The following is a 21,312-nucleotide window of genomic DNA, read 5'->3' as shown; positions in this document are numbered from 1 at the left end:
ATAGATAGATAAATATTGCAATAATGTGATGACACCCACGTGCATCTAAGTATAAATCAAGCATTACTCTGCCCACTTCTACAGTATTTTCAGGGGCCTTTTGCTTTCAGTAGACAGGTGCGTAGGAGGGGAACACTTAACGTAGAAAGACAGATAAAGTGGCATTACTTATAGTGCCACTATAAGACAGCTTGTCTTCAATTTTGTACATTATGTAATATTAATGCAATTTTTCAGTCAAGCAACCAAAGCTCGGCTGTTCGAAGCATTGCTATATTGTATACAGTAAGTGAAGAGGGAGCACTCTTTGTTTGTTGAGGAGGACAATTAACAAATATTTTCAGAATGGATTCATCTGTTGGAGTTTGCTATATAGTATATATTATTGACTCTGTGCGTGCACTTAATTGTCTCCACCAGGCCGAAGGCATGGGGAGAGAGTATGTTTGTCTCCACCAGGCCGAAGGCATGGGTAGAGAGTATGTTTTGCACTCCGTCCGTCCGTGTGTGTGTGTGTGTGTGTGTGTCCATCCGTCTGTGGACAGCTAATCTCCGGCACCGTTGGCTTGATCGCAGCCATACTCTGTACACACACACTCCCTGAATGCCACAGCTGAACCTCTGCCCCAACGTTTTCACATTGGCCTCTTATAGCGCCACCAGGAGGCCGCTTTGTGCATAACAATTTTTTGGCCAGTACACCTACAGATTTTGTCCAAACATCACGCAAATTGGTACACAGTCTCTCTAGAGCCATTCAACGAAACTGGTTTCAAACAAAATCCTGCAAATCATGAACACATCGTGTGATTTCCGTGAAATTGTGCACGCACATTCCCACTAGGCCGAGGAAGAAATGCCACTGGAACATTTTCAACTCGGCCTCTTGGTGGCGCTATAACTGGCCAATTAGTGTTTTTACTTTTAACTGCACGGATGACGGATCTCTGTACCCCTTTGGGTAACACTTTATATTAAGGTCGCCTTTGTAATGCATTATAAGCTCATTTATAATGCATTATAATGTGCTTATAAGGCCTTATAACACTCGTTATAAATGTTTGTAATCATGTATAACAACTTATAACCACGTTTAGAACATATTATAAGTGCTGGTCATAATGCATTATTATGCTCAGTGGAACAGCACATTATAGGTGGTTATAAAGGCACATAGAAGTGCTGTAATGTCGGTGTCATAATGCATTATAACCAATGTGTATTAAATGGAATAATGTCTTATAAACATCAACACTACGATATAGCAGGACTTTGAGCCTTTTAAGTAAAGTGGCAACATTATTTAATGGTTATTAGCAGTTGTATCATTTTATAATACCCTATAGCATGACCTTGTGACCTTTAAGTAAAGTGACAAAACATTGTATGATATATATATAGCATATTATTGATGTTTATAAGACATTATTCCATTTAATAAACACATTGGTTATAATGCATTATGGCACAGACATTACAGCACTTCTCTATGTGCCTTTATAACCACCTAAGTTATAATAGTTATAATGTGCTGTTCCACTGAGCATAATAATGCATTATGACCAACACTTATAATATGTTATAAATGTGGTTATACATGATTATAAACATTTATAAAGAGTGCACATTATAATGCATTATAAAGACGACCTTAATATAAAGTGTTACCAAACTGGGTATGCACACTCCCTAGAGGGCAAGGAAAAACCTTTGCATGGCATTTTTCTGCTCTTCATAGCGCCACCAGGAGGCCGACATATGTAAAACACATTTTCTAATATTACTCCTCCAGATTTTATCCAAATTTCACGCAAATCGGTACACATGCTCTCCATAGTCATGTGATCAAGACGGGTTTGTTTGATTTCTCATAATCCATCCTGATTGGCTACGATTGGCTTCTAAAGTTTTCAGGTGTACAGTAGCCTGCTTTGTACCCGTTTTGTACAAATCGCCACAACTCCTCAACGCAGCGTCCAATTGCGGTGAAACTGTGCATGCATATTCCCACTGAGGAGACCTGTGCCCCGAGGGGCACTTTATCTAGTTTAGACCTAAAATGCTTGGTTTACCAAGCGATATGTACCAAAATTGGTAAACGGACCTCTTGAAATTGCATGTGTGTCTAGTCTACCCACTGGTCCAAAATATTACACTTTCTAAATTATGTAAGAAAGAAAGTAGTAATTAAACTACTAAAAAGCTCAGAGACACTCCCAAGTTCCAAATTTAAAAAGCCGTTATTAATTTGGCTGAACCATCAACTTAGTCAAACACAACACGTGTAGGCAGCAGCTCTGCTTCCATCAGGGGATATTTGTTTTGCATCTTTTTTGGAGTAGCCAATAATTGTTTTCTCCCAATTTATCAATCTCCCAATATTCAAATTTAAAAAGCCTTCGTTCATTTGCCTGGACCATTATTTTTGGCAAACCCAGCATGTGTTGACAGCAGCTCCGCCTTCAACCACACACACTTTTGTCTTGGCCTATGCCAATTCCCAAATTCCCCACACATTTCTCTGTAGTCTTTCCACTGCTGACCCTACTGGCTCACTCATCCACCAGAAGGACGCCGTCCTGCTCTTCATCATTCGACACCGCGGCAGTTTGGAACACCCATATATAGACTCGGTGTTGGACGGGAACCTTTCCACCATTTCGCCACCCGTGTGCCTCTCTCACATTTTATATTATGGAACAAAGACGAGCATTTTTACATGATGCACATCTCTAAACGGATTATTCAACATTATTCCAATGAATGGCCTCCCCTCATACTGTCCCTTGTCCTTGGTTCTCAGGCCTCATGACTTCTCCTCGGAGGGTTTTAACGACTGGGCCTTCATGACCACTCACTCGTGGGATGAGAATCCTCAAGGGGAGTGGACCCTGGAGATCCAGAACGAGGCCGGAGGAGGAGGACATGAATCTGGTAACACCATTCACCAGCTGTCACACTAGAGAGCCCACCTCTCATCATCTCACAAGAGACACTTTTTACCAGTGGTGTCATGGAACCAACTACATTTACTCAAGTACTGTATACTTAACCCATTCTGACCTGAGATCAGATTCTAAAAATGTCTTCTACATCCTGACAGTTTTCTGAAAAAGCTATGTTTCTATGTCAGTGGTTCTTCGATTTTTCAAAAATAGCAGACCTACAAGCTCGTAGCGCGCCACTCGGTGGCGCGCTATGAGCTTGTAGATCTGCTATTTTTCAATAGCTAAAGCATAACATAATGCTAACACCAAAAGGGGTTCCCGCCCAAAATGGGTTAAGAACAAATTAATATTTCAATTTCATGATGCTGTAATACGCCACTACATATCGGAGGCACATGTTGTAGTTTTTACTGCACTACATTTATTTAATTGCTTTAGTTCCTTGCAGATTTCAATAATTATCATTAAAAACATGTATTAACTAGTAGTTAACCGTATTAATGGCAAGAACGCAGGGCCTCGTTCTTCTCTCCGCGACCCGCCTGTGCCAAAACGAGGGACCTCGTCTTTCTTTAATTTAATCGAGTAATTAAAAGATTTATTTTTTATGTTAGATTTTAGCAGTGAGCCCAGTGTCTCTGATGTCATGGACACTGGGCTCACTTACTTCCTGGACTACAATTCCCATAATGATTTGGGGGCACTGCTCCTTTTTTTTTTTAAATGTTTGACAAATGTAAAAGGTTTGGGTATACTTTTACTTTGGAACTGTAAGTATTATTTTGATGCCAATTGTGATAGCGATAGACATACTATGTTCGCTCCATTGATCCCAGCTTGAACCATTGAACCCATCTGACAGTGTGTCTCAACAACACACTCACTGCTTTCCAAGCCTCTTCTCCCCCTCCCCGTTCCACACTTTGTTTCCCATTTGCTCCATAATGGGAGTTCGTTCGGGGGAGAAAACCCAGATAAGCACATCCTGACTAAAAGGCAAAACATTCACAGCTCTGTGTGTTAATTGAACTCTGAGCATGTACAAGTCAATTTAGTTCCATTTGTATAATTGGTATGTTAAATTGGCACACTTTGATAACAACCATTAAATTAAATGGATGAAATTCAGTGTTTTTGGACAGTGTTTTTTTTTTCAGTTCCATTTGAACTGACTCATGTTCGCTTCGAGGAACATCAGGCCGTAAACAACTTGACTCATAGGAGTGTTCCCAGGGCTTCCTCACCAGAGTCACCACAGAGAGGAAAATAAGACGGGTGGCAGTGGAAGCCACATGTTAGGAGTGCAGCAGTCAATCTAACTAATTGATTATAAAAGATTATCTAATTCAATAATACATTAAAAATGTATCCTTATGGCCTGGGCGGCTGGCATAGCCGTCTGGGCACCTAGACTGCTAATCCAGCGTGTCGCCGGTTCGACTCCCGATCCCGACGACCTTTTGCAGTGTGTCATTCCCCATCTATCTCTCCCCATTTCCTGTCTGACTAATGTATCTATCAATGAAGGCAGAAAAAAGCACCAAAAATACCCCTATTTTGTCATTATACAGTAGGCACTTCTACAAGCTCAGTGTTTGTAGGCATGCCTTTTCCGCTATTTTTGCATGACACCATTGAACCACAAAGTATACAATAGGGCTTACGTGGTTTGTTGATGTATAAAAATTCAGAAAAATATATAGCTTTAAAAGAAAAAACATGTTCCTCGATTAATCGTAAAGGGTAATGGATAGAATAATCGCTACGGAAATAATCGATAGTTCCCTTTGTGGAACCTTGGTGGTACGGCTGTACAGCCTGTAAATAAGCTAAGAGAGACCCTACAGTTATGCCATTTGTGAAACAAGATACTAAATATATTTTTGTACTTTTTTTGGTAAAAGCGCCCAAACATTTTCTTTGTTTTCTTGGAAAAATGACACAATGGGAACTATGCACAAAAACAAATTTCAGCCACCTTTTTACCTTAAAACTGTGATGTGACAATAAAGATGATTCTGATACTCAGCCGACTCACCCTGTCCCCTCCTGGGATGAACGGATGGCACTCGTCCTGCTCTTTCAAACTGACACGTCCTCCTCTTCTCCCCGCTGTGTTTCTCCCACAGGCGTTCTGAGTCAGTTCACTCTCATCCTGTGGGGGACCGGGCCCAGCGCCGTTAACCCCTCGTCGTCCGACTTCCCCCGGCCGTCCAACAACAGCTGCAAGACCTTTGACGCTCAGCAGATCTGTATAGGTGAGACTGATGTCAGTGGCTCTGAAAGCACCTTAACCCATTCAGGATGGGTTAAGGTTGGGGTTCTTGTTGCCATCTACAATATATAGCAAATGACGGCCTCAGTCCTAAATGGCTTTTAAGCAAGCAGTGGTTCCCAATTGTTTCCCATTGTATCACAATCACTATCATGAATTCAGCTGTGTTATTTCTGAATAAGCTGAATGAGCTCTATAACAGGCCGCTGTTTAATCGAAGCCTCAGAGTACCTGCTGCGCTGCTTGATTTTATGCCACATCCAACATGGCAGCCATGTAAACAAATGCACAGAAATAAACATTCTTGCGAGCTAAACATTGCTCTTAATGTTTTTTAAAACATTTCGGGGGAAAAATAGACAATGTATTCTATTTGATCAACACTAACTTGTTTTCGGAGGCGACCGCGTTGCGCTGGACGACAGCCAGCGCAACACTTTCATTACTGTAAGCAAGGAAAATGAAATACTTTGTTTTGTTGTTACTTTTCGGTCAATTTATTCATTTTATTTATGAAGTAGCCGTGTAAATAAACCCCTCGACTTCGCCTTAGAGTTTAATCATCCTGTCGAGGGTTATATATGTCAACAACACCCGGCATGCCGGCAATTATCCCTTGCTTAACCACTTGCACTTGATTTGGATAATTAGACCCGAGTTGGCTTTGCACTTGGACAGTTTTTTTCTGGCATCTACACCAAATCTCTTTGACAAAAATAGCCGATTTCCAAGCTTACAACGTGTCTGTCGTGATGCTGGTCATTTTGTTGGACCACTCCAAACAGACAAGGCCTCAGGCCTTCCCAGGTTGGGAATCAGTGCCTTGCACAACAACATGCTGAATGCCTCGGCTGTAGACACAGAATTGGAATTGGAGTTAGGGTGATCTTTTGCTGTCCTAAACCTGTAGAATACACTCCCCAACACGCTCCAATTCTTCAAAACGGCTCTCAAAACTCACCTCTTCAATATGGCGTTCCCCAGCTAACTGCACACCCACCTGTTTGACTGTTTTATTACTACTACTTTTTATTGATTTGAGCCTTTTCAATGTTTTTCCTAATAAAGTCGATTTTTCTTTTGTCGTTTTCTCCTCCCCCACATGTAAAGTTTGGGGGGTGTGCCCTTTGAAAAATGCTTATAATCGCAGAACTTGGGAGGACCAAACGCGTACACATGCAGACTGCACATTTATTGTACAAGCATTCTCACTTACTTGGCTTGCTTACTACTTACAAGCATTTTTTCGCTGAGCACGCCTGTGGACGCCAGCAATGAATAAGCACTGTGCCAAACGCGTCTGAAAACAGCATATGTCATGTCAGTTTGAATCAAGAGCACGGAGGCTTGAAGTACCAGCAGGAGATGATACTAACGCTGCAACAATGCAAGAGCCATTCTCAAGTTGCCAAGCAGCTGTGTGGGAGGGTGGCTGCGGACCCCCCAAAAGCCAGGCAGACGGGGTCGGTCAGAAGATTCTTCCCGGCACACAGCATTGCGATGTTTACCACCCACACATGTGTCTTTTGTTGTTTCAAATGTATTTGGGCGATTTGTATGCTGTATATCAGCTAGGTCAGCGTAGTAGAGAGACATGAAACAAAGCATAGAGGGAGACGGAGTCACGGGACATGCAAGACACGATATGGGTCAGATTTCCACCCGGGGCCTCATGCTCACTAGAAGCTTTATGTTTGGTGCACTGACTGCCACCAGGCACGTAAAATACGCCCACGTATTTTGTTATTTGCCAAAACTTGTATCTACCTAAACCTTCTTTCCAGGAGCAATGTGTGCTGCCATGTTGGCTTTTTTTCTCAAACGCTTCGAAGCAATTCCTGAACCTCTAACCATTATTCCCCATCCCCAAAACAGTCAAATAAGTTATGATAACATTAAGCTATAACAATTGTAACCATGGGCGTGAAAAGACACACTTGTGACTCTTCAACATTAAACAACAGTAAATGTATAGCACCTTCTGGGCAATGTGTAAACCCTGCCAAGTATTTGCATTGATACGAGACAGGTTTGTGTAGTGTTGCTATTGGTGTCAAAACAAAATCTTCAAAATGGTAAATGGTGCATTTATATAGCGCCTTTATCCAAGGCGCTTTACATAGATTGTGCATTACATTCACCCATTCACACACACATTCATACACCGATTGCGGCGGAAGCCATGCAAGGTACCAACCAGCACATCGGGAGCAATTTGGGGTTCAGTGTCTTGCCCAAGGACACTTCGACATGTAGACAGGAGGAGCCGGGATTCGAACCGCCGACCCATGGATCATTGGACGACCTGCTCTACCTCTTGAGCCACAGTCGCCCCACACAGATACTAGAAAAAACATGTTTATAGCGTATTATTTTATCAATTGTATGGTTATACAGTAAGTTGTGTCCATGTGTTGCATACAGTACATGGCTACTGGGTCGCAATTTCAGTGTGAGCTGATAATAAAGTCATACTCCGATCACCCATCATGCTGTACAATAATTCTCATTGTCATCTCTTTGTGCACAGTTCCGCTCGGGAATATTGCCACTACATGTTGAAACAGGACGGTACACTGGAACAGAATTAGATCAAAGAGTAGTTATTGTGAACTTGGTGAGGTTGAGGATGAAATTAATTTTCTATTGTACTGCCCTTTTTATCATGATTTAAGAAAAACACTCTTTGACAAAGTACATGTAGGTCTGTCCCTGAACAGTGTTTTAGTTAAATATTTATTTGATAACCAATACCATACATTCGCAATCTCAAACTTTATCCACAAAGACCAAATGGACTACTTGAATGTACTCTCGATTAGTGTTATGTAGGCCTATACATTGTGTGATATTTATTTATGTTTAATATTTTGGTGTCTGCGTGTTGGCACAGGAAATATAATGTATTGTAAAGTGTGTCTGAATAATCATGTGAGGGATGGGCTGCGAAAGGCAGCCAGACATGGAAATAAAATCATTCATTCATTCATTCATTCATGGTATTTTGCATGCAATGTTGTACCCAGTGAACAACCGTGTCAATGCAAATTGAAAATGTACCTAGCCAGCCAATTGAGGAAAAATGTGTTTTGACTGTCAAATAGAATGAGAATTGCATCTACACTATGACAAATGTGTTGAGTGTTTTGTATTCTGTGGGAACACAGTGAGAAGTGAAATAGTGCAATGGCCAATTACCTTAATGGTGTGGCGTTTTGAGGCACTGTTAAGAGAACGAGGCAGGCGGTGACTAGGATCAGACCTTTAGGAGCACTCAGCCCTTAAGCTAGCCTGGCTAATATCACACAACACTGTCGCGGTATATTAGTCTGGGCTGGCTCCACTTGGATTTCATTTCCCGGGGGGCGGGTTCAAACATTTTCTCTTTGACGCAATTGGTCAGAGCTACTGTCAGTCAAAGGTCTCAAGCATTGAACGTCACTGTACCAAAGCCCGCCCATATTGCATACCGTGTCCCGATTGGCCCGACCTGTTCTCGGTTGTAGGAAAGAGGCGTGCTACTGAGCCTCGCCAGACCCTAATCCGCTGGCAGGCAATTTGTTTTTTGCCAACGGCTGATTCGGTCTGGTTTATTAACCAGGCTACCCTTAAGCCACTGCATAATTACACATGGTCCATGGGGAAAATATAAATGAATAAATATTATATGTATGAACAGACTAGTAGTACCTTTCTTGCATCAACTGCATCAAAAATATGTTTTTAAATAATATTGCACTTGAAATAGTGCAATATTATGAGTAGAGCTATGCAACTACCTGATATCAATGACTCACTTCCCCTTGTTGAAATTCGAATTCCCTTTTCTGTACAGTCGGGGTCAATTACAGTACTTCCCAGTAACTGACCATGAAGTAACAAAAAAAACATTGACCCATCATCAGGTCACTAGGTCATTTAGTGCACTGTTTCTCAGCTGTTTTGTGTCAAATTGTGTTTCTACATGTGGGACCCTGTTCGGGGCAGTTTTTATTAGTTTGGTTCTCATCTCACTTCTGCCTGTGACATGTGTTTTGTATTGTGAGCTCCCTCAAAAATCATCATTGGTTAATGTCTATTTGAAGCTCTACAGTGACAATCCTGGTAGTTTCCTTAGTTCCGCACACTGTATTATTCCAAAGCATAAAGATATATATTTATTTACAACTAAATCTGGTCTTTAGACATACAGTAGCACTCATTTGACACAGGTCTGTGATGTCACAGGCTGAATGTCAACCGTAGCCTCACTAAATGCGTTGAGATCAGCTAAGTCTGCTATTCTTCGTACGAGTATTGGGGTTTAAGTGGTTGTCTGAAAAACACGTGAGTGCACATGTGGGGGGTCTCAGCTTTGTCAGATGGAAGAAGGTGGGACTCCAAGGAAAAACGGTTGGGAACCACTTGGCATTACTCAGAGAGGAATTATAAAGGAAGGTTGATTTATCCTTTCCGCTGTGGTGCGTGTGATCTGGTGTTCTGTTCAGATGTTCTCTGTGTTCTCCGACTGTTGGATTACCCAAATTCTAGATCGTGACTGGAATACTGAATGAGGGCAGAGAGGCACAGTAAAGCTGCTTTTTAGAGACGTTTTTGGGTGGTGATAAAAATAGTTGACATTGATGTACATTGTATTGGACAGATATTTCTATGGATTTAAACCACAGGACATGGTGGAAAGGGACTTTATAAATGGTCTTGCTGGCTGTGCAAGATTGAATTTCCTGGTTTAAGAAATAGTTTCAGTAGCTGTCTGTTTTTCAGGGACACAGAGGCTGGTCATATAGCCGGCACGGAGACTTTTCATTTGGGCTGATAGCTCAATCACCGGATTGAGTGGCTGCACATAGGGTTTAATTGGTTAATGTTTGTTTTGTAATAATAATCTAGAGATCTACAAAGTAACGGCAACTAAAGTTTTCAAATAGTGGTAGTAAAAAATAAGTACAATAGTAAAAGAAAAAGGAAAAAAAAGTACAATATTTGTGTCTGAGATGTAGTGGAGTATTACAAAATTGTAATATTCAAGTAAAGTAAAACTTAAGTACAGTATTTGAAGCACTGCCACTGGTGTGTTGGTTGCATCAGACTCACCCTCCCCCCCTTCTGTCTGTCTGTTTGTGGTCATCTCTTCCAGAGTGCAGCCCCGGCTTCTCCCTCTTCCTCCAGGGCTGCGTGAAGTTCTGCCCGCCGGGCTTCACCTCAGGCCCTCAGCTCCTCAACCTGTCCCTGGAGACCTGGGACCTGGTCCAGGACGAGTCCTCGGTCCAGGCCTGTTTGCCCTGCAACCCGGCGTGCCTCACCTGCCGTGGCACGGGCCACACGGACTGCCTGTCCTGCCCGCCTCACAGCCACCTGGTCCTCACCTCCTGTCTGCACCAGAACCAGGTCCAGCGCAAGTCCCCCGCCGGCGCCGGGGCGGGACTTCAGGGTGAGGCAGCCCAGCTCGGGGGAGAGACCTCGGCAGAGGGCGACGTAGCAGGAGGAGGAGGGGCCGTTGAACTCCTCGCCCCCAGCGGCGTGGCCCCGTCCTCCTCCCACTGGCCCGCCCTAGTGGCCGTGCTCAGCTGTGCCTTCATCCTGGCAGCCTTCGCCGGAGTCTTCATCCTGCTGCAGATGCGCTCGGGCGGCGGCCCGCCCTGGAGCTGGAGGTCCAGGCGGACGCTCCGTGCTGCCGTGTCGGGGCAGAGCAGGAGCATCAGTCTGGCCTTGGGCCAGGGACACGAGAGGAAGGCGCGCATATGCTACAAGGGCATCCCCACCGTGTGGGGCGACGAGGACACGCTGGCGTACGAGTCTGAGTCAGACAGCGAGGAGGTGGACGGCCACAGCGAGAGGACAGCGTTTATCAGGACACAGAGCTCACTCTAGCGCTCACTGTCCGTCTCACCTCCTGGTCTGTCTCTAAAACCCATGTGTCTTTGTTGTCCGTCCGTCTGTCTCTAGCCGTGTGTCACTGGCTCTGTGAGACAGTCAGACTGTCTCTTGAGCCAGGCTGTCATGAGACTCTACACACAGTCAAATCCTTAGTGTTAGTTGAACTCTGAGAGTGTACATATTTGTACACTTTTCGGAGTTACAGGCCCATAAGGGTCCATTTGGATCCATTTTCTACACCCTTGGGAGTTACAAGGCCATAAGGGTCCATTTGTACATTTTCTGAGTTAAATTAACACTTAGGATTTTACTGTGTAATGTGACCTCAGTCAATCACCACAAAAATGCATAGGCCTTACATTGTTATTAAAATCCGAAAGCATAACGGAAAATCAATTGAAAGTCATTGTTTTGTTTTGTGTTTTTAGTAATTTATCATTTGATTAAGACCATGAGATTATATTGATTCACTATGTATTTGCTTTGACATTCATACACCAGTTTGACTCGGTGGTGTATTGCAATTTATTTTAATTATAGAAAGTTATATGACCAATGTATGAGTGTATTTATCCATTTTCTTAACAGTCTTACTGTGTAGCGTCCATTTTACGATTTTGTCTTTCTTTCTTGTTTTTTGGGGGGGGGGGGGGGGGGGGGGGGGGGGGTGTAGCTCCGGTTGCTCCGTTGTCTTGTCTGAATTCAGTTTACAAATCACAAATCATAGTACTGACTTTGAAGTGTTCCGCGAAGATTAAAATACTGTTTAAAGAAGTTGTCAAAATCACATTTATGTGGAATGGTTATTTTGAAAAATATGCCAGTGAAAGATTATATTTTGTAGAGAAAGGCCTTGTGGCACACCTACAATGACAGGTGCGTAGGATGCCAATCATGAGAAGAAAAAGGCCGTTTTATTCAGAGTGACAACGTTTCGGGCCTAAACGACCTTCTCAGGAGATACCTGGTGAAGGACGTTTAGACCAAAACGTTGTCACTGAATACAACTGCTCTATAAGTGACAGTGTGCTGGACCCTTTTCTTCTATAGTGAAAGATTATATCAAAATTAACTTTTGTTTAATTGTAAAAAGTTACACACTACGACTACGAATAAGCAGTGTATTAATTTCTAAAAACATTTGGCCTAATTTAACCGGAGAAGAATAAACGCACTGTTGAGCTGTTCAAATTTTGCATTGTCAACATTCCGCAATAACCTTGTGTTCGCAAAAAGAAAAAAAGATTAGCAGTCGAAGCCTGTGCATTTCTTACAATCAACCGTACGTTCCACATTTTGTGAAGGTTACATGCTGGGGAGATTAATAGTTGTCAGTCACAGCTGCACAGAGAGAATTGAAGTCTTGAGATACAAAGTATCTGCAGGACAAATTGCATAAAAATCCACAGTCTGGAGGCTGCTTGATAATGAGAATCTGGAGGATGCTTCGAGGCCAATTAAGGCACCAGTGGGAACTTGCAGATGCAGCATATCAGTCAAATCCTTTGCATCGCTGCGTGCTGGAATAATGCCTGATTTACTCTTTGTTGCCTGCCGCTGGCGTCACACACCCCAAGAAAAGCAGATCTCAGGTCGCAGCGTGACAATATTGTCAGTAGAGCTGGGCGAGATATGAATTCCAATCAATATCCTGGTTGTTTAAGACGTTTGCCTCGATTAATGATCGAGCGATGCGCCACGTTGTGAGCTTGTCGATCGGCTATTTTCATTATTCATATTTCATTATTTCATTTCATTATTATTTGTTGATCTAGATGCGTACTAGATAGTATGCATACTACATTACATTTAGATAGTATGCAAACTAGCATGCATACTAGAAATTAAAAAATTATATCAAACAAAACCTGCATTTCCATTATTTGATTAACCTACATAAGCAAGATTAAGTCGTTATTAATCTGTTATTGGTTCTAAATATCGGTTTTTGATATATTTCCAGTTAATTGACCAGCCATAATTGTCAGAGCTAAGGGCTAAGCCTGGAGAAGGCTGTTCATTATTTTTAAATGAAAGTATCAAAGATATCAACAACAAAACTGAACCCAAAGTTCTTTGACCTTCTCTAGCTTGGTTGCTACTGGTAGAAAAATATCTGTTTGTCTTCATTCTCCCCACGGAGGACATTTTGGTGTTTGGGCTACCCTTCCGGAATGGCTTTATCGAGATAGAGCTCTTGCGTTCAGTTGCAAGGGCCATACATTTTGTAAGACAAAATGTATGGAAGTTGAGGACAGTGAACACAGTATCTTCACAAGTTGAATCAAAGTCTTTGGATCAAAAGGCTAGAATTGATCAAAGATGATAAGCGAATTACAAGATATTGTATCGTATTTTGTATCTATTTCTTTTGTACACTTTTTTTATTTAATTGATACTGGGTGTTAATATTGTGGAGATTTAAATTTCATGCTGGAATAAAAAAGACTTTGGATGTTATAGGCTACAATCTTGTCTTTGCTTGGGGGTGTTTCATAGCTCTAACACACACACCCACACACGCATGCACGCATGTAAATGTTCATCTTATACGGTGCCTGAAGATGAATCTTTGAAATGTTTCATAGTTTTAGAAATATAGTGCTTTGAAATTTGAGACATTCAGAATGGGGGTCAATGGCAGGTTTTGGCACGTCAAAAAATCACTTTCACCTAGAAACTCCATTCACACTTTTTTATAATTCAGCTTACTGTGGACACACATGCTGGAACTTTTTACTTTGAAATGTTTTGTAGTTTCTGAGTTATTTAACTTAAATGCCCAATGCATTCTCAGTGGTAATAGCACAAACTTTGGCATGCTACTAGTCCTACATACTTACACCTAGAAACCCCATTCAAACCTATTTAGGTTCAGCTTACGGTGGACATGTTTGCCTGAAGATGAATCTTTGAAATGTTTCATAGTTTTAGAAATATAGTGCTTTTAAATTTGAGACATTCAGAATGGGGGTCAATGGCAGGTTTTGGCACGTCAAAAAATCACTTTCACCTAGAAACTCCATTCACACTTTTTATAATTCAGCTTACTGTGGACACACATGCTGGAACCTTTTACTTTGAAATGTTTTGTAATTTCTGAGTTATTTAACTGAAATGCCCAATGCATTCTCAATGGTAATAGCACAAACTTTGGCATGCTACTAGTCCTACATACTTACACCTAGAAACCCCATTCAAACCTATTTAGGTTCATCTTACGGTGGACATGTTGGCCTGAAAAAGAATATTTGAAATGTTTCATAGTTTTAGAAATATAGTGCTTTTAAATTTGAGAAATTCAGAATGGGGGTCAATGGCAGGTTTTGGCACTTCAAAAAATCACTTTCACCTAGAAACTCCATTCACACTTTTTATAATTCAGCTTACTGTGGACACACATACTGGAACTTTTTACTTTGAAATGTTTTGTAGTTTCTGAGTTATTTAACTTAAATGCCCAATGCATTCTCAATGGTAATAGCACAAACTTTGGCATGCTACTAGTCCTACATACTTACACCTAGAAACCCCATTCAAACCTATTTAGGTTCAGCTTACGGTGGACATGTTTGCCTGAAGATGAATCTTTGAAATGTTTCATAGTTTTAGAAATATAGTGCTTTTAAATTTGAGACATTCAGAATGGGGGTCAATGGCAGGTTTTGGCACGTCAAAAAATCACTTTCACCTAGAAACTCCATTCACACTTTTTATAATTCAGCTTACTGTGGACACACATGCTGGAACTTTTTACTTTGAAATGTTTTGTAATTTCTGAGTTATTTAACTGAAATGCCCAATGCATTCTCAATGGTAATAGCACAAACTTTGGCATGCTACTAGTCCTACATACTTACACCTAGAAACCCCATTCAAACCTATTTAGGTTCAGCTTACGGTGGACATCTTTGCCTGAAGATGAATCTTTGAAATGTTTCATAGTTTTAGAAATATAGTGCTTTGAAATTTGAGAAATTCAGAATGGGGGTCAATGGCAGGTTGTGGCACGTCAAAAAATCACTTTCACCTAGAAACTCCATTCACACTTTTTATAATTCAGCTTACTGTGGACACACATGCTGGAACTTTTTACTTTGAAATGTGTTGCAGTTTCTGAGTTATTTAACTTAAATGCCCAATGCATTCTCAATGCCAATAGCACAAACTGTGGCATGCTACTAGTCCTACATACTTACACCTAGAAACCCCATTCAAACCTATTTAGGTTCATCTTACGGTGGACATGTTTGCCTGAAGATGAATCTTTGAAATGTTTCATAGTTTTAGAAATATAGTGCTTTTAAATTTGAGACATTCAGAATGGGGGTCAATGGCAGGTTTTGGCACGTCAAAAAATCACTTTCACCTAGAAACTCCATTCACACTTTTTATAATTCAGCTTACTGTGGACACACATGCTGGAACTTTTTACTTTGAAATGTTTTGTAATTTCTGAGTTATTTAACTGAAATGCCCAATGCATTCTCAATGGTAATAGCACAAACTTTGGCATGCTACTAGTCCTACATACTTAGACCTAGAAACCCCATTCAAACCTATTTAGGTTCATCTTACGGTGGACATGTTGGCCTGAAAAAGAATATTTGAAATGTTTCATAGTTTTAGAAATATAGTGCTTTTAAATTTGAGAAATTCAGAATGGGGGTCAATGGCAGGTTTTGGCACTTCAAAAAATCACTTTCACCTAGAAACTCCATTCACACTTTTTATAATTCAGCTTACTGTGGACACACATACTGGAACTTTTTACTTTGAAATGTTTTGTAGTTTCTGAGTTATTTAACTTAAATGCCCAATGCATTCTCAATGGTAATAGCACAAACTTTGGCATGCTACTAGTCCTACATACTTACACCTAGAAACCCCATTCAAACCTATTTAGGTTCAGCTTACGGTGGACATGTTTGCCTGAAGATGAATCTTTGAAATGTTTCATAGTTTTAGAAATATAGTGCTTTTAAATTTGAGACATTCAGAATGGGGGTCAATGGCAGGTTTTGGCACGTCAAAAAATCACTTTCACCTAGAAACTCCATTCACACTTTTTATAATTCAGCTTACTGTGGACACACATGCTGGAACTTTTTACTTTGAAATGTTTTGTAATTTCTGAGTTATTTAACTGAAATGCCCAATGCATTCTCAATGGTAATAGCACAAACTTTGGCATGCTACTAGTCCTACATACTTACACCTAGAAACCCCATTCAAACCTATTTAGGTTCAGCTTACGGTGGACATCTTTGCCTGAAGATGAATCTTTGAAATGTTTCATAGTTTTAGAAATATAGTGCTTTGAAATTTGAGAAATTCAGAATGGGGGTCAATGGCAGGTTGTGGCACGTCAAAAAATCACTTTCACCTAGAAACTCCATTCACACTTTTTATAATTCAGCTTACTGTGGACACACATGCTGGAACTTTTTACTTTGAAATGTGTTGCAGTTTCTGAGTTATTTAACTTAAATGCCCAATGCATTCTCAATGCCAATAGCACAAACTGTGGCATGCTACTAGTCCTACATACTTACACCTAGAAACCCCATTCAAACCTATTTAGGTTCATCTTACGGTGGACATGTTGGCCTGAAAAAGAATCTTTGAAATGTTTCATAGTTTTAGAAATATAGTGCTTTTAAATTTGAGAAATTCAGAATGGGGGTCAATGGCAGGTTTTGGCACTTCAAAAAATCACTTTCACCTAGAAACTCCATTCACACTTTTTATAATTCAGCTTACTGTGGACACACATACTGGAACTTTTTACTTTGAAATGTTTTGTAGTTTCTGAGTTATTTAACTTAAATGCCCAATGCATTCTCAATGCCAATAGCACAAACTTTGGCATGCTACTAGTCCTACATACTTAGACCTAGAAACCCCATTCAAACCTATTTAGGTTCATCTTACGGTGGACATGTTGGCCTGAAAAAGAATCTTTGAAATGTTTCATAGTTTTAGAAATATAGTGCTTTTAAATTTGAGAAATTCAGAATGGGGGTCAATGGCAGGTTTTGGCACTTCAAAAAATCACTTTCACCTAGAAACTCCATTCACACTTTTTATAATTCAGCTTACTGTGGACACACATACTGGAACTTTTTACTTTGAAATGTTTTGTAGTTTCTGAGTTATTTAACTTAAATGCCCAATGCATTCTCAATGGTAATAGCACAAACTTTGGCATGCTACTAGTCCTACATACTTACACCTAGAAACCCCATTCAAACCTATTTAGGTTCAGCTTACGGTGGACATGTTTGCCTGAAGATGAATCTTTGAAATGTTTCATAGTTTTAGAAATATAGTGCTTTTAAATTTGAGACATTCAGAATGGGGGTCAATGGCAGGTTTTGGCACGTCAAAAAATCACTTTCACCTAGAAACTCCATTCACACTTTTTATAATTCAGCTTACTGTGGACACACATGCTGGAACTTTTTACTTTGAAATGTTTTGTAATTTCTGAGTTATTTAACTGAAATGCCCAATGCATTCTCAATGGTAATAGCACAAACTTTGGCATGCTACTAGTCCTACATACTTACACCTAGAAACCCCATTCAAACCTATTTAGGTTCAGCTTACGGTGGACATCTTTGCCTGAAGATGAATCTTTGAAATGTTTCATAGTTTTAGAAATATAGTGCTTTGAAATTTGAGAAATTCAGAATGGGGGTCAATGGCAGGTTGTGGCACGTCAAAAAATCACTTTCACCTAGAAACTCCATTCACACTTTTTATAATTCAGCTTACTGTGGACACACATGCTGGAACTTTGAAATGTGTTGCAGTTTCTGAGTTATTTAACTTAAATGCCCAATGCATTCTCAATGCCAATAGCACAAACTGTGGCATGCTACTAGTCCTACATACTTACACCTAGAAACCCCATTCAAACCTATTTAGGTTCATCTTACGGTGGACATGTTGGCCTGAAAAAGAATCTTTGAAATGTTTCATAGTTTTAGAAATATAGTGCTTTTAAATTTGAGAAATTCAGAATGGGGGTCAATGGCAGGTTTTGGCACTTCAAAAAATCACTTTCACCTAGAAACTCCATTCACACTTTTTATAATTCAGCTTACTGTGGACACACATACTGGAACTTTTTACTTTGAAATGTTTTGTAGTTTCTGAGTTATTTAACTGAAATGCCCAATGCATTCTCAATGGTAATAGCACAAACTTTGGCATGCTACTAGTCCTACATACTTACACCTAGAAACCCCATTCAAACCTATTTAGGTTCAGCTTACGGTGGACATGTTTGCCTGAAGATGAATCTTTGAAATGTTTCATAGTTTTAGAAATATAGTGCTTTTAAATTTGAGACATTCAGAATGGGGGTCAATGGCAGGTTTTGGCACGTCAAAAAATCACTTTCACCTAGAAACTCCATTCACACTTTTTATAATTCAGTTTACTGTGGACACACATGCTGGAACTTTTTACTTTGAAATGTTTTGTAGTTTCTGAGTTATTTAACTTAAATGCCCAATGCATTCTCAATGGTAATAGCACAAACTTTGGCATGCTACTAGTCCTACATACTTACACCTAGGAACCCCATTCAAACCTATTTAGGTTCAGCTTACGGTGGACATGTTTGCCTGAAGATGAATCTTTGAAATGTTTCATAGTTTTAGAAATATAGTGCTTTTAAATTTGAGAAATTCAGAATGGGGGTCAATGGCAGGTTTTGGCACGTCAAAAAATCACTTTCACCTAGAAACTCCATTCACACTTTTTATAATTCAGCTTACTGTGGACACACATGCTGGAACTTTTTACTTTTAAATGTTTTGTAGTTTCTGAGTTATTTAACTTAAATGCCCAATGCATTCTCAATGGTAATAGCACAAACTTTGGCATGCTACTAGTCCTACATACTTACACCTAGAAACCCCATTCAAACCTATTTAGGTTCAGCTTACGGTGGACATGTTTGCCTGAAGATGAATCTTTGAAATGTTTCATAGTTTTAGAAATATAGTGCTTTTAAATTTGAGACATTCAGAATGGGGGTCAATGGCAGGTTTTGGCACGTCAAAAAATCACTTTCACCTAGAAACTCCATTCACACTTTTTAAAATTCAGCTTACTGTGGACACACATGCTGGAACTTTTTACTTTGAAATGTTTTGTAATTTCTGAGTTATTTAACTGAAATGCCCAATGCATTCTCAATGGTAATAGCACAAACTTTGGCATGCTACTAGTCCTACATACTTAGACCTAGAAACCCCATTCAAACCTATTTAGGTTCATCTTACGGTGGACATGTTGGCCTGAAAAAGAATCTTTGAAATGTTTCATAGTTTTAGAAATATAGTGCTTTTAAATTTGAGAAATTCAGAATGGGGGTCAATGGCAGGTTTTGGCACTTCAAAAAATCACTTTCACCTAGAAACTCCATTCACACTTTTTATAATTCAGCTTACTGTGGACACACATACTGGAACTTTTTACTTTGAAATGTTTTGTAGTTTCTGAGTTATTTAACTTAAATGCCCAATGCATTCTCAATGGTAATAGCACAAACTTTGGCATGCTACTAGTCCTACATACTTACACCTAGAAACCCCATTCAAACCTATTTAGGTTCAGCTTACGGTGGACATGTTTGCCTGAAGATGAATCTTTGAAATGTTTCATAGTTTTAGAAATATAGTGCTTTTAAATTTGAGACATTCAGAATGGGGGTCAATGGCAGGTTTTGGCACGTCAAAAAATCACTTTCACCTAGAAACTCCATTCACACTTTTTATAATTCAGCTTACTGTGGACACACATGCTGGAACTTTTTACTTTGAAATGTTTTGTAATTTCTGAGTTATTTAACTGAAATGCCCAATGCATTCTCAATGGTAATAGCACAAACTTTGGCATGCTACTAGTCCTACATACTTACACCTAGAAACCCCATTCAAACCTATTTAGGTTCAGCTTACGGTGCACATCTTTGCCTGAAGATGAATCTTTGAAATGTTTCATAGTTTTAGAAATATAGTGCTTTTAAATTTGAGAAATTCAGAATGGGGGTCAATGGCAGGTTTTGGCACTTCAAAAAATCACTTTCACCTAGAAACTCCATTCACACTTTTTATAATTCAGCTTACTGTGGACACACATACTGGAACTTTTTACTTTGAAATGTTTTGTAGTTTCTGAGTTATTTAACTTAAATGCCCAATGCATTCTCAATGGTAATAGCACAAACTTTGGCATGCTACTAGTCCTACATACTTACACCTAGAAACCCCATTCAAACCTATTTAGGTTCAGCTTACGGTGGACATGTTTGCCTAAAGATGAATCTTTGAAATGTTTCATAGTTTTAGAAATATAGTGCTTTTAAATTTGAGACATTCAGAATGGGGGTCAATGGCAGGTTTTGGCACGTCAAAAAATCACTTTCACCTAGAAACTCCATTCACACTTTTTATAATTCAGCTTACTGTGGACACACATGCTGGAACTTTCTACTTTGAAATGTTTTGCAGTTTCTGAGTTATTTAACTTAAATGCCCAATGCATTCTCAATGCCAATAGCACAAACTGTGGCATGCTACTAGTCCTACATACTTACACCTAGAAACCCCATTCAAACCTATTTAGGTTCATCTTACTGTGGCAATGTTTGCCTGAAAATTAATCTTTGTACTCATAGGCAATAGCACAAACTGGCAATTGGCATGCTACTACTCTACATACTTACACCTATAAACCACATTCAAACTTTAAAATATTCATCTTACTGTGGCAATGTTTGCCTGGAAATTAAATCTTTGAAATGTTTCCTCCTTTAAATATTGAGAAACTTATAATGGATGTCAATGATTTTGGCACATCAGTACCGCACTTCAGTAATTCCATAATTCGGATTATATTAGTCATGGGATATTAATACAATCTGCGAATACATTTCTTACCAAGAATGTTCATCACCAATGTGTTTGTAAGGGTGTCTACTAACATATCCCACATTGGTTTATATTCAACCACCATAGGGGGATTTTTGATAGCTGCTGAAAGTTGGGGTACCATCAACAACCAATATAAGGCAAAATGTTCTGAATTTCATTATGCTTTAAGTAGCATGTGACATGTCAAACTAGGGGTTTTTCATGATTCTGAATCCATTCCAAGCATTAGTTTTGCACGAAAAACACCCTTGGGCTAAAA

At 39.9% G+C, this 21,312-nt stretch overlaps 1 protein-coding gene across 2 annotated transcripts in view; it reads left to right on the top strand.

Moving 5' to 3' along the window:
* The window catches only part of furinb (furin (paired basic amino acid cleaving enzyme) b), a 131,375-nt gene extending 119,649 nt beyond the window's left edge, over positions 1–11,726 (top strand). For both annotated transcript variants that reach the window (XM_079500750.1, XM_079500751.1), the window contains exons 14-16: positions 2,804–2,934; positions 5,078–5,206; positions 10,361–11,726. In XM_079500750.1, coding sequence (XP_079356876.1) covers positions 2,804–2,934; positions 5,078–5,206; positions 10,361–11,094 — 994 coding nt within the window. In that variant the 3' untranslated portion in view covers positions 11,095–11,726. The remainder of the gene's footprint in view (positions 1–2,803; positions 2,935–5,077; positions 5,207–10,360) is intronic.
* The last annotated feature ends 9,586 nt before the right edge of the window (positions 11,727–21,312 follow it).

The sequence above is a fragment of the Electrona antarctica genome (assembly GCF_951216825.1).
Source record: "Electrona antarctica genome assembly, chromosome: 5".
Lineage (NCBI taxonomy): Eukaryota > Metazoa > Chordata > Actinopteri > Myctophiformes > Myctophidae > Electrona > Electrona antarctica.
This window is presented reverse-complemented; position numbering and strand designations above follow the sequence as displayed.